This window comes from Puntigrus tetrazona, chromosome 19, assembly GCF_018831695.1.
Source record: "Puntigrus tetrazona isolate hp1 chromosome 19, ASM1883169v1, whole genome shotgun sequence".
NCBI classification, from domain to species: domain Eukaryota; kingdom Metazoa; phylum Chordata; class Actinopteri; order Cypriniformes; family Cyprinidae; genus Puntigrus; species Puntigrus tetrazona.
This window is the reverse complement of record NC_056717.1, coordinates 18,780,598-18,794,911: the sequence shown is the minus strand read 5'-3', so window position 1 is coordinate 18,794,911 and position 14,314 is coordinate 18,780,598. Positions and strand designations below refer to the sequence as shown.

Here is a 14,314-nt window from a genome sequence, read left to right as displayed (position 1 = left end):
AAATTGAGGTGCAGGGCATAAGAGATAAAGATGAAGGGAGAGGTGGATAATTGTTATTTGTGGATTCTCTGTTTCGCTCATCTCATCGTGTTAGATTACATAATTCCGCCTCTAGCCAGGCTCTAATCGGAGTGGGAAAACACGGAAAACAACTCTGAAACGGACACACACACACACACACACACACACACACACACACACACACACGGCTGTTCTGACGATCTGTAACTCATCATGTTGCTTTGGCTGACACTCTGAAGCGCCAGGCAGCCTGACATACACACAATCACACACATGCTGCTCCAAAAGAGCCAACAGAAATCAAATCATATTCTCACAATATTTTCTGTAATCTAGTGCCACAGATTTTGTGTATTGGCTGCATCCTAATTCAAATAGATCCTGAGCAGACTAGGATCAGTGCAGTGTTTTCAGTGGATTTAAAAAAAAATATGCAATGGTGCTTGATGTTCCAGGCTAATATCACCCACATTCCCTTGTGATTTGAAGGAGGAGGAGTCTCTGACAGTAGTCTATAACCACAGTCTAATATTAACACTTTCTAAGAGCCATATAAGAGTACAAATGGGGTTTGTTTAGTTAAGTGTGTAAAATGTCATTTTGTTGGTGACCTATTAGGAGCTTCAGCATTAGACTAGGTTCATGTTGAATTGTACAAACAGTAGACTTTCCTCTATGATGCAAGCTGAGATGATCTCATTTTATTGTAAGAAAGAAAAACGTCTTTTGTTGCAACTTGAAAGGTTCATAGGTGTTTTTGTTCTCCAGAATTCCATTTCGGAACTTATAGAATCCTCCATGTGTCACATAAGGCCCCAATCAGACGAACATGTAAAACATGAACCGAAAAAGGCAGCGCGTTTTCAGACCTAAAAAACATGAGGTGCGCTGCACTGCCTTTTTTGGTGACTTTTAAAAAATGAACAGTGCGCTGTGGTTTTTACGTTGCTAGGCAACCACTAAATCAGCTATCCTGTCAGTCTAATCAATGGATTATAATGTAAGCGCTATTAAAATCTTTGCGTTTTGCTGTTCCAAACACTGCAAAAAACATGTCCTGTCAGATTGGGGTTCAAGAACAACAAAATCAATATGGCAGCACATGCATTGCAAACTGACAACTGCATTTAAATTAAAGTTATAATGTTCTGGAGCAGAAATCATTCTTGAAATTGCAATGAGTTGCAATGATTGCAATGTTATATAAAAAAACCACACCATTTACAGTTTTGTTTATGTTTCACAGTGCATGTTATTAAAGTGTTGCCGTGTCCACTTATTTTAAGTTATGCTTATTAAGCATCTTTAGGCTTAGCTCATAATGCAATCCAGTTTATGGAGTTAAGTATAAAGTAAGCAGATGCGGTTTGTGATATTTTGTTATGTGGCTTATTTCCAAGATAAAGTTAGATTTGGAATTATGCCTGTTATGGGGTTGTTATTATTTGCTGGCAACACTGTTGAGTCGAGACATACTTCATTTTTGCACGGTACATAAAATAGTGAGACACAAACTATACATATTTAAATCTGTCATTATCAACCAGTCGAGTTCTGTTGTTCACACTACATAGCATTCAAGTCACTAACTGAATTTTTCAGGAATCAGTCCAGTTTTAGCATGCTGTTTTCACTTCCTCAAAATTCCAAGTGCGGAGCAGGATTAAGCACTAAAGGATGAATTAACAATAGAATAACTGTGTGTATGTGGCCATTGCGTCATGTGGTTTTACATCACGGTCCAACCACAAATCATGCTCATACTTCAGAGTAAAAATGATTGTGACCGGAAAAAAAACAGCTTTTGCTGTGTTTTTATCAGGTGAGCACTACAGAATACAGATCCCAGGCCAGGTATGAAGGTGTCGAAGGCTTGGGATTTTCTGGCATGGGCTGCTCTTAGTCAGTCTGTATAAGACAGGAAGCATAAACTTCAGTTGAACCAGCCAGAGGGACTCTCAGTTATTCCCAAACAGACAGAAAGAGCCCAGAGGGGCAGAGAAACACCTGTCACCTTTCTCCTGAGACTCTCTCACACACATTTATATACAGGAAGTCAGATGATTAGTGTGCTGTACTATTGACACCGTAACATGACTAGTACTATTACTCATCCTTGGGTTTAATAAACTTTTTGTTATATAGCTCCAGACGTGAATGTTTCTCAAAGCATGTGCCTTGTTGGGGGAAGGTGTGATTTTACTTAGCAAATGAATGTACCGTTTTTACCTGGAAGATGATAAAACAAAAACATACCAATAGACTTGCATTGCAGGAGGTCATATCTAGAAACCTTATTAATATTAATATCACTGAGATTTCAACCAACCAGAACATCTTGGCAACAGCACAGCAATGCCATAGAAACCACTGCTCATATACATCTTAATTATTCCAATTAATTATTTAAATTTTTTGACTTGTGGCGTATGTCTTAATATCTATTTCTGTTAAAAATGTAAAAAAAAAAAAAAAGCTTAAACAGTCTTAAGTTTTCTGGTCTTTTTAAGCTGGTTTTGTCCTCTATTTCAGATTGTCATACACCGAAATCACAGGAAAATTATTCCTTTCTGTTTCTTACACTTTTTGTACTTTGTAATTTTGTAATATACGTAATCCAGTGTTACCCATAAGCACCAAGTCAGTGAGACAATTACATGAATGAATGCTAAACATCCCTGTCCTAATGAGCTCGCAGGGATTAGCATGTTCTCTCTAAACATGACCCGTGCGAATCTGCTGGGCTGCCCCGTAACACACAGCGTTTCCTGCCGTTTAAGCACTCGTCATAATTCCACTGCTGTTAACTTGGCTAAATCCATTTAGCGGGGGGGAACTCACAAATTCTCTTTCACATTAGCGGTAGCCAGTGCGGGCTGTCGATGTTCGGCTGCGTAGAGAGATTAATGTTCGAGAGGGAGGAGGTGGAGAGTGACATGAGAGCTTCTGCTAATTTAATGCGTTTGCATAAGGCCAGAGAAATCCTGCCCTCGATCCTATCAAAGAAATGCTTGGGATTTTTCAAATGGCCTCGTTAAAGTAATAATGTCATGTAACAACCATCTAGTATTGGAGCAGTTTTCACAGTTTTCAGTGTCTTATGGCATATATTTTAGAAACATTTACATGCATATAGATTTTTATACATTTATAATCTTCTATTTAATATGCATAAATATATTTTATATATGAACATAACATTTTTATTAAATATATACGTGCATGTGTACACACACACACACACACACACACACACACACACACACACACACACACACATGCATGCATGTATGGTGCTTATGTGTGTCGTTTTTGCCGATACAAAGTAAGAAAATCCCAGAAAATAAATCAAAACATAATCTGAAAAGGATTCTCCACTGAAAGCCAGTCTTTACTGCGTTAAACAGTCCGTCGACAAGGCGTTGTGTAATTACCGTAAATGGCACGCCAGCTTTCAAAAAAATGCGTTGCCCTTTTCTTCTTTTCATACGGTAATATTAATTTTTGATGAGAGCTGGATTCTTTTGCTTCGCTGGAAGTAGGGATGAAAAACCTCAGCGGCAGAAAGGATGGGAGTGAATGTGCTTTTGTGTCGGTGCGATACAGTCGCGATGACAGCTGCATTCGACACGAACTCCGCAATTCTCTCACAGAGCGCCTCTGAAAGGAAACGGTGATGGAAGAGAGTTTTCTGCCTCCACTGTGAGGCCTTTTCTCTTTCTTATTATTCAAACTGTCCTTTTGTCACATTCAGATCAGTTTCAGATTCATATGCAAAGAGACTCTTATTGCAAAGCTGGATTGAGTCTGAGGGAGTGAGAGAGAGAGAGAGAGAGAGAGAGAGAGAGAGAGAGAGAGAGAGAGAGATTTCCTCTTTCAAATTATGTGTAAAACAGGTACGTTAAAGCACAGGTATGTTAATTTCTAGCCTCTTTTGCTCTGTACGTTTTTAAACATCCAACTTAATGTACTGCCCTCTTTAAAGGTTCGCTTTAGTGACATTGAGGGTGTTGGTTTACCATGTCTGTAACAGTCATCTCTGACCGTTTAACAGTCTCTTAACTAACCAATGAGGGGCTTTGGTTAATCTGCCAGAATTTCCCTTATATAAAAGTATTTACATGCTATAAAAGTAGAATATGGGGATTTCCTACGTGTTTGTTTTAGCACTTACGTTTACGTTTCGTTCATATGTAGCCTAAATGTGATAAACTTTTTTGGTTCGTTGCAAATATCGTTTGTAGATCAAAAGTTCTTGCTCGATCTATGTAAGTGTTTTAATTTTGGGGGTTTTTAAATCACAAGAACGTTGATGAAATTAGAAAAAAAACATTCTACAGGCTGGTGCTGATTGGAAGCTATTTTTTAGGGCGTTGCAAAAATGCACACACTCACACAAATGTTTCCAGAACAATCAGGCCCGTCTTTTTTTCCAAAAACAAATTACAAACTGCAATCTTGTTATCCTGACTATTTAGATCTCAGATTAGGCCCGTGTCCGTTTCCAAACCGAGCACTGATTGGAAGTGACACTAATTTCCTTTGCCAAGCGTCATGGAGTTTTTGCTGTGCTGTCCAGTGAAAAATATCGGAAAAGCGGTCAGGAAGGACTTTATGAAGAGCAGAGGCATTGTCGGCCAAAGTGGTTTCCCTTTTTTTTTCTTTTTTTTTTTTTACATTTTTTAAAAACAAACTATTTTTCATGTGAATCTCATTAAACCTGTCCAGTATATCTGTTTAGTTAATATTAGATAATTACCTTAGTTAATATAAACAGTTCCTCTAAAGCATTTATTAATCTTAGTTTATGTTAAGTTCAACATTTTATGACAGTATGTATTTTTTTTAATTCTTTGTAATTTTATTAACTAACAACTAACAAAGATCGATGAATACGGTTTAAAAAATGTTGTTCAATAGTTGCAACTAATGAGACTTTATGGTAAAGTGCCACTGAATTGAATGTCATAAAATCCAAAATACAACAGTTTATTTTACAGTATATATAATTGAACATGATCATGCTTGCTATAATTGTGCATAATTTTAAAGCAAATAAACATAAAATCTTAACCCTAAACATGTTTTTTTTTCCTTTTTTATTCAAAACGTTCAATTTTATTGTATTGTTTTTATTAGGATTTTGACAAAGTTTATCCTGTGGAATCCCATTTATTGTATTGTCCACAGTGGTTAGAGGGTTAAGCCTGCCAGAGAGAAAGAGAAAGCAAAAGAGAAGTCCAAGAGAGAGCGTCTCTCATAAAGGAGGGATTGTGTGGGATTGTGAGAGGCAGGATAGAACAGGATCGCCCACGCTGAGCTCCAGCTAATGATGACATCATCTGTTTGTTTGGTCAGGAACGGCTCGGCCTGCCCTGACAGGGATTCCCCGTCCACTCCACAGGGACACCTCGTGACTGTGTGTGTGTGTGTGTGTGTGTGTGAGGTTGAATGCCTGTGGTGCACGGTCACATTTACACAAGTGCCTCCTATTTTGTGGAGTTAGGGTGTGGTTGCTTGCAAGCAGGACTCTTCTTAGAGGAAGATGACACACACTTTTGTTTCATGCTTTCACAGGCCAGTTGGATGACTCCTAGAAAATCTGTAGAGAATATTGCTAGGTCATATTTCACCCCAGAAATGTTTAGAAATAGTATTTTACATAAAAAAAAATAAAAATTGTTTTATTTTTTACAGATTTTTTTTCCCATGACAAACAGACTCATCGTCCTTTTCATTTGATTTTAAGTAATGCAAGAAATTGTGATTTATTAATATTACATTTATTGATTGATCATTTTTATTTTCTGTTTTTTTTTTTGTAAGTAGATTAATGCCTATTTTTATGAGTTTTTAGTTAACGCTTTATTATTTTTCATTTATTTTTCATTTATTTCATTTATTATTTTTCATTTATTTCATTTATTATTATTTAGTTGTTTATCATTAAACATCTTTGTTTTCCGGTTTTCATTTTAAGGTATTTATTGCCTCAAGTTGACCTAAAAAAAAAATCAAAAGGCAGCCTTTTAAAATAAAATGTTTTTACATTCTGTTTTGTTTGTTAAAATTAATATATTTTTTAAGTAACAATCTTTTAGTTTTCGCTAACAATGTAATAACCCTGGTCAGGAGAGTCAGAAAGAGTGAGTACTGTGTCTTTATGTCTTTACTGAATGAACACATGGCTCTGTGTGTGTGTGTGTGTGTGTGTGTGTGTGTGTGTGTGTGTGTGTGTGTGTGTGTGTGTGTGTGTATTTGCACGCACTGTCCACTGTTAAGTGCCAAAGTGCAATAAGAGAAACTGATGTTATGGGAGGCGACAGGGAGCAGCTATTCTGCTGTCATTCAGACAGACGGCTGTAAACGGACAGCCACAAACACACACACACACACACACACACACTGCTGCACTCTGTTCCAGATCACTCTGGATGTGATTTATTATCCCGACACAATGAGGAAATGAAAACTCTGAAGTGTCACAGATTCAAACATGTCAGCCCAAAGAAAACAGGTTTGCCAATCTTTAATTTTTAGTTAAATATACTAAAATATAGTTCTATTCTGTATTTAGGGTTTCAGTTGTTGATGTTGTTATTACTAATCATTTTAATGTTTGGGGTCAGTTTTTAATTCATAGATCTCTTTATTTCTTTTGAATACTGTTAAAAGGGTGAAAAGGTTAATGCTGCTAATTTCAGAATTCTAAGCTTAAGTTGGTTTTGATTTTGGTGTGTGTGTGTGTGTTTGGGTGAATGTCATGTTTGACAACCGATTATCCAGTTTCTTTACAGTTTGATTCAATTCAACAAAATATAAACACCGAAATCTGAAAATATCAATCATTTGAAAAATCATTCTAAAAAAACTAAACTTGTAACCTGTTGATTTTCACATCTTGGTTGCAAATATATGGTTGAGAAAATGTGAAACATTGGCAAATGGCCTAATTTTTGAGTCAGGGGAAGCTTCGTGTCATTGTCAGTTCACACTTGTGTTTCCCAGTTTTAAGCAGATTCTTGAGCTTTAACTTCCACATCTCAAATGTTAAAAAAGTTTCTAATTAATTAGCAGCCTTTTATAATAAATTTTCTTAAATTGGTAGACACGGTAATTTCCAAATGTAAGTTTGCATTAACAACTATGAAGTCATATGGCTCTGTTTTATGTAAATATGAAAGGTCTTTTGCAGTATGAGTAACTTCTGTCAGTGTTAGTTTTTCATTTCGTTTTTGGTTAATCATGAAATATTTTTAGTCAAATTATAAAACTACCACACTGTAATGATTGAAACTCATTCAATCTGTTTTAATATTTCAATTTTTCAGTTATGCTTCTTGGTAGTGTTTAAATTAAGCTAATTAATTGTATTATGGAGTGGCCAATACAGTTTTTTTTCAATTTAATTTCTTGAAGTTTGATGTTTGTCTACTCTTTATTTTAACTGGTTGGGTGCTGTCGTGTCAGACTGTAATGCACTGGGTTTGTTTCATTTCCTCTTTATGGGAGGTAAAAACAGGAGCATGCTATTTTGCGCAAAGGCTCATATTCGACCGCCGAATCTTCCCATTTCCAGTGGCGTGATGTCTTTAGCAAGAACAGCCGTGAACATTGCAGCCTCAATATATGAGACATGCAGCGCATTTTTTGTTTATCCTCATTCGCTCTTGAGCGAATCCACAGTGCAACAGAGCGAGTTTAATCATTGGCGTGTGTGTTTGTGTGTGTGTAAAGATGCGCAATGCGTAAAAGTGACTCCCACTTCCGAGTGCAGGTAAACAGCAACGGGAAACACATCTACCATGTGGGTTCTCTTTGTTAGTCTGTTTAGCATTAGTGTTCATTAATTATTTAACACAACAAGTGGTAGTCTCAGGTAGAGCAGCCATTGATGAATAATTAAAGCTGTGAATGAGGTGTGTGTGTGTGTGTGAGAGAAAGACAGTGCAGATGAATCACCCACCCAGCTGGATCCAGCGGGAACCTTCATTGAGCGGCACGGGGTAATTTATGAAGGGAGTCGTGTGAAAAATCTCGGCATGAACCGCAGGCGTTACTTGACTGTCCTTTTAACAAAATAGAGATTAATCCATTATTAACCATCCAGAACACACTAGCCAACTGCATAGAAAACACACTGACAACCATCTATAAAATCACTCCTGGCAAACAGTCCAGAACATACTAGCAACCACTTAGCAACACACTTAAATTCATGTGGAACAACCTAACTATCATGTAGCAACCTCCCAGAGCAACCCAGCAACTGCATAGCAACACCCTGACAACCATCTCAAGCACCCTATATATAAAATCACCCTGGCATCAATCCAGTACAACCTAGCACCACGTAGCTACTCCATGACAACCACCCTGAACACCACTGGAATCATCAGCCATCTCAAATACTCTAGATATAAAATCACCCTGACAATCATCCAGAACAATTTATATATATTTTACCCTGACTACAATCTAGAACAACTGAGCAACCGCAAAGCAACACCCTGACAACCACCCCAAACACCCATCATATCAATAGGTCCAGAATGCCTGAGCAGCCAAATAGCAACAATAACAACCTAACCATCACGTAGTTACTCTCTGACAACCACCCTGAACACAATAGCAACGCCCTGACAACCATCTAGAAAAGCCTAGCAATGCCCTGGCAACCATCCACAACACCCTAGCAACTGCATAGCAATACCCTGACAACCATACAGGACAACACAGATATAACATCACACTGACAACCTTCCAGAACACCTTAACATCTGCATAACAACCAACCTGAACCACCAAGCAACTGCATAGCAACCACATAGGAGCACCCTAACTAATTTACCTAAAACCAAGAAAGAAAATGATAAATGGAGTTTGAAATTATGCGCTCAGTAGTCTCACACTCTTTTGTGTGTTTGCATTATGGGATATAAATATAACTGTAGTCTAGGAGGTGTATGTTTGTACTGAAGATCTGCACTGGATCAATTTTTCACCAGCGTGCCCACGCAGACTTCACTATCAGCTCCGTCTACTTCTGTATCCACCCACCACTTCCTGCGGGGGCAGTCTCGTCGCACACGTGTGTGTGTGTGTGTGTGTGTGTGTGTGTGTGTGTGTGTGTTTGAGAGTAGCTGACAACAAATGTTACTGATTTGTAAGCATTCTCAGTGGGTAAGGCATGCGATTCAATGCACACAGAGATGTTAGTGCACAGGATGTCATTGACAGATGCGTGTGGCGTGTGTGGGTGGGATGTGGAGGTCATGATCTAGGAGTGTGGTGTGAAATAGGAAAGTAGATTAATCTTATTTTGCATCTGTAGAGGTGCCATAAGCATTCATAAGTAAATGAAATACTTGTGATACTGAACGTGATATTGTGTAGCTTGTCTATTTATAGCATTTTCTATTTTTTGATTTTGTGATGCAAATCTGAATTTTCAGCATCATTACTCAAGCCTTCAGTATCACAGGATCCTTCAGAAATGATTTCTGCTCAAGAAACATTTGTTATAATTTTATGTACTGTTATATATATCTGTGTTATAAGAACTGCTGCTAATTTCTGTGAAATGCTTTTTTGTTGGGGTTCTTTGATGAATAAAAAGTTCAAAAGAACATAATTTATATGTAATGGAAATCTTGTGTAACTTCATAAACGCCTTTGCTGATCAATTTTCTGTGGTAAACTCAGCTTCTATTCACCCAGGTAAAAAACAAGTACACTTTCATAATGTAATTAAAGTGCTCTATATCAATGCACAAATTTTGTACTTAATATACTAAAAATGAATCTATAGTACTTCTTAAGATAAACTTAAGATCATCTAAGTGTACACAACTGTGCTTTTTGAGACACCATGAATATGAACTAAAATGCACTTTTAACATTCTACTTTTGTTTTTAAATATGTATTTAGTTACCCACTGTAGCACACCATCTTTTATACAGTAGTACACTCAAGTGTAATATAATTGGTAACTAAATACATTTTTTGAGGAAATTGTAGGAAGCTCGATACGGCTCTGTATTCACGTCGCTCTCATTCTTTGTGATTCCGGCCGTCTTCTTTATTGTCATGCATTATTAAGAGCGGCCGCTGGCTCACAGTAGTGCGCCTTATCAGTAATGCCGTTCTTCGTCGCTGCCTCTAGAAACATCTAACAAAAACTCTCCAGACGTTCCTAAAAGTGCTGCTGTTCTTAGACGAGAAACACCTAGAAAGACGGATCTTGAGGGGGGTTATTGGAGCATCCTCAGAACACTTGCGGTTTTCAGGATCTTTGCTTGATTTCTTTGAGGATTTTGTGTAGATGAAGCTATTGGGAGCACTACAGAACCTGATGTTGTATGTCTTGTGCTCATGCTCATCTTATCTTAACTCTCAACAGGGGAGTCAGGGAATTAGAGAAGGAGAGATTACTCATTTCAGGAGTAAGATAAGAGGAAGTTTGGACAGCAAGTGATGATGCAGCTAATGAAGACAGAGTGTTGTGTAATGCAGTCTGAGATGCTGTAGACCTGCAGTGAAGTCTGTGTATATTTGTTTGTGCAGGGGTGTGTGTGTGGGCTCTGACAGTAATGAGGAGGGGAAGGTTACTGACTCTGCTTCTGGTAAGCAGCTCCCTTGTTTGTCTCCTGCGTGCTGATTGGTAGCTTCAGGCTCATCTGAGCTTCTTGTAAAGAAACCTTGGGAACCCTGTGAACTCTTAAAGATGATCTTTTCTCAAGCAGAGGATGGTCTATACACCATTTTCCACCAAACTGTGTTTTGTATCGTCTTCCAGAGTTCCTTGTACTCTCTGGTCAATGCGCTGCAAGTGAACCTCATATTGTTTCATCTTCAGGTCATGAAAATTTTCAAAAACTCTACCTCCTGAATAAAAAATAAATAAATTTATTGTTATTGTTAGCTTAAAATTCTATATTTTTTCCAGAATTGCTCCAATACAGAATGGCACAAAGCGCCCATGCGCATCCCGTGCAGCCCTCCAAGTCTCATCTGATACCTAATCCACAGAAAATATACCAGATACTGATCCTGAGAATCGGATCGATGCATCCGTAATACAAAGTCAGACATAAACTTACGATTGAAAAAAAAAAAAAGTCAGAATTGTGTGATATAAACTGGCAATTGCAAGTTATAAAATCCAAATTGCAATTACCTTTTTTCTTTTTTATTCACTGGCAGAAACAAGCTTCCACAGAAAACAGTCAACATGAAGAATAAACATTTGCTTACTTTCACTTCACAATCAGTTATTTAAAAACGTGATATGACCCTTTTAAATGTTGCAATAGGTCACTGTACATGTAATCAAAAGGCCTTCCCAAGTAGAGATTTGACATGACAAATAACTCAAATGTTCTATGCGGATGTTATTTCAGCCCCGCTGCAACATTCAAGGGTTTAAATCTCAAAACTGATCCAGTGTGGTTTTGTGTGGAAATCCTTGAGCAATCAGTTGAGGTTTTTGGCTTTATTCTCCCAGCATAACAGCGTAGGATTTCTGGATTCGGGGGAATCCTGGAGTGAATTCCACGGAAGAGTGTGTGTTGAGTACTTGCATGCTCAGATCTTAGTTTCTGAAGAAGAGAAGTATTTATGTGTGTGCAAAGAGGCAATATAAAAGACATGTAAAGGAAGTGCTAGGTTCATTACATTCTTGCAGATATTTCCTCCTGAACGGCATGGTTCTTTTTGTTCTTTCTGTGTTTGTGTGGATGTGGTGGTGTACTGCATGCATGACAGGAGACATATAGGTTGCATAAGATGCTTTAGTCATTTGATTCCCACAGATTGACATAAAAGCAGAGATGCTGTCTGCTTTAATCAGATCTGGGATGGAAGTACGAATGCTCTGTTTGGACATTTCACCCCGATTTGTGATCTACTGTTCTCTGAATTAGATTGCCTAGTATTAGATTGTATGCTGTTTTTTTCTTTAGTGTGTTTGCGTGTGTGAAAGACAGGCTGGTTTATGGCAATCAACCTCTGTATGCCATAACAAGTCCTACGCTATCAGGCAAATTACTTTAACCTTTTGACACCTACTCTGTTATTTGTCAAAACACGTGGTGTGGAAAAGTAACAGCAGTGTTACACCATGACTCTGATGATTTACATGCTTCATACTGAAGAGCAGGATGTTGAAAACTGAAAAGTTGAGTCAGTTTTGTCACTGTAGAATAGAAAAAGTGGATATATGTATGCACAGGTTTATTAAAGGTTTATATATTTAAACCTGTGTATCCTGTTTGTTACATATGTATATATGTTCTTTCTCTTTGTTTTTTTTTTCAGTTAAATTAAATTCAAATTGTGTTTTGCAATAGTGGATTTTGACAGCTCTTGCTATTTCTGTTGCATTATGTGTCAGAAGGCCAATGAACAGTCTGAGACTTAAACTATTTTTTAATGACCCTGCTCTTTAGGACAGGTACACGCAGTCCAGCTCCCATTTAAATTTGTTTGTGAATAAGGGCTACCCACTCATTTACTGATATTCATACCCACATACTGCTCGTGCTACCACAGCCATTAAAACCAGAGCTCTGATCACATTAAATTTCCATTAACCCTATGTCGTTAGCACACATACGCTAACATCTAATAAAGTCTCCCGAACCAATTGAGATGACCAATGCTTGTTCCTTTGAGGAAGAAAGCCGATTCAGAATTCGTTGTTGTCATGGCAGCATTAACCAGGGGAAATTTCAGCCTGTTTTATTGTGTCATTTGCTAGCCCTATGCAGCATCTCTGTTTTCCAATTTTCCTTCCACTGAATCTTAGGTTTGAATTTGGTGTGGTTGCTAGTTTGGAAGGAAAATCTTGTGTGTTAGAGGAAAGAAGGTGTGTCGGAGAGAATGAAGGATTAAGAGAACAAAATGTGGAGAAGAACTGAAAGTGGACCAACTGCTGTCCATCTACTGCCATTCAATAGCAGCTCATAGTCATTTCATTTGATTGGGAGCAATTGGTCTACATTCCAGAGAATTCCTCACAAAACACTACAGTAGATCCACAACATCTATAGATCTGTTATGATTTGAGAACATTATCAGAGATGAAAAGAGGAAGGGAAAATCACTAGAGGAGATTCTTTTCATTGTGTTCATGACTAGCAAATTTCTGAAGTGTTTCTGTTCTTCTTTCACTCTTAATTTTGTCACAAGGTTCCTTTCCTGTCAGGTCATCAGACTGCAGTTTGTTTGACATTATTTTCATTGCTTGGTATACATTTTGGTATTGTGTTGCGTAGCCTCACCTACAATGGAGTCTGATTGGTCCAAAACCTCACTCCACTTTGCTTTATTAAACACCACAACAGTTCTTATTGGCTCTGATTGTGATGTGTCATGCAGCATTTGCTTTTTTAGTGAGAACAGATAGATTACTTGTCACTGGAAGGTTTTGCTGGTTTTAACATAGTGTTAATCACATGTAGAAGTTGAAACCAGGCATAAATATCTTTTGGTAATGATTTTCCTTCCGCATGCAAAGAAGCTGAACAATGCTCTTGTGTTTGAAGCCACTTTGCATTCACTTAGTCTACGTTTAAGGAAGAGACACTCTCAACCACTCTCTTTTGCTTCAACCAGAATATTTTGATTTCTGATTCACAGGCTTTGAGTTCTTCCATCTCTGTTTGAGTTCTTGTATATTATTTTGAAATTCTGGAATAGGGTTAACAGAGGAGATTCTATTGGTGCTTCATTGAGTTAAATTGTTATCTGATCCCTCATATACTGGCATGAATATGATCCATTGATTGCTCTAAATGATTGAGGGTAGGACTGGTAAATATGGATGAGTGGTTAGACCAAGCAGTTCAAGACTTAAGTATCTGTGGTGACTCGGCATCCAGAAATCCCCCAGATGATCGTGCAGAATTTGATGGTGTTAGAATTGGTGATTAATGAGATGCAGTAATGCTTGAGGCAGTTGAGAATTACACAAACGATTAAGGAACAATGTGATGCAGTGGAAAAGACTAAAGTGGGAATGAGCATTTGAGGGTTTTGATGAGCCCTCCAGAGATATGGAGGAAGGTCAGGCTCTCGTGGACACAAAGATCAGGCTGATCTTGGAAATTGTTGTTTTTGTATGTTTACACACAGTAACAGGTAACTGATGTGCATTACATGGACAAAAGTTAGTTTGTTTTCAACAGGGTTTATGTGGTGAGTGATGCTGGATGTGGGTTGAAGGGAAAGATTTGCTAAGATTGGGTTATGTATATAAATACATTGGGTTATATAACAAATTGAGTTTGC

General features: G+C 37.8%; 1 protein-coding gene across 4 annotated transcripts in view; it reads left to right on the top strand.

The window, feature by feature from the left end:
- Positions 1–14,314, top strand: part of hivep1 (HIVEP zinc finger 1) — a 52,473-nt gene that overhangs the window by 24,389 nt on the left and 13,770 nt on the right. For 2 of the 4 annotated variants that reach the window (XM_043218468.1, XM_043218471.1), the window contains exon 1: positions 6,472–6,538. The exons of the other annotated variants lie outside the window; for them this stretch is intronic. In XM_043218468.1, the coding sequence (XP_043074403.1) occupies positions 6,487–6,538 (52 nt within the window). In that variant the 5' untranslated portion in view covers positions 6,472–6,486. Of the gene's footprint in view, positions 1–6,471; positions 6,539–14,314 lie in introns of those variants that run through there. 4 annotated transcript variants of the gene reach the window in all.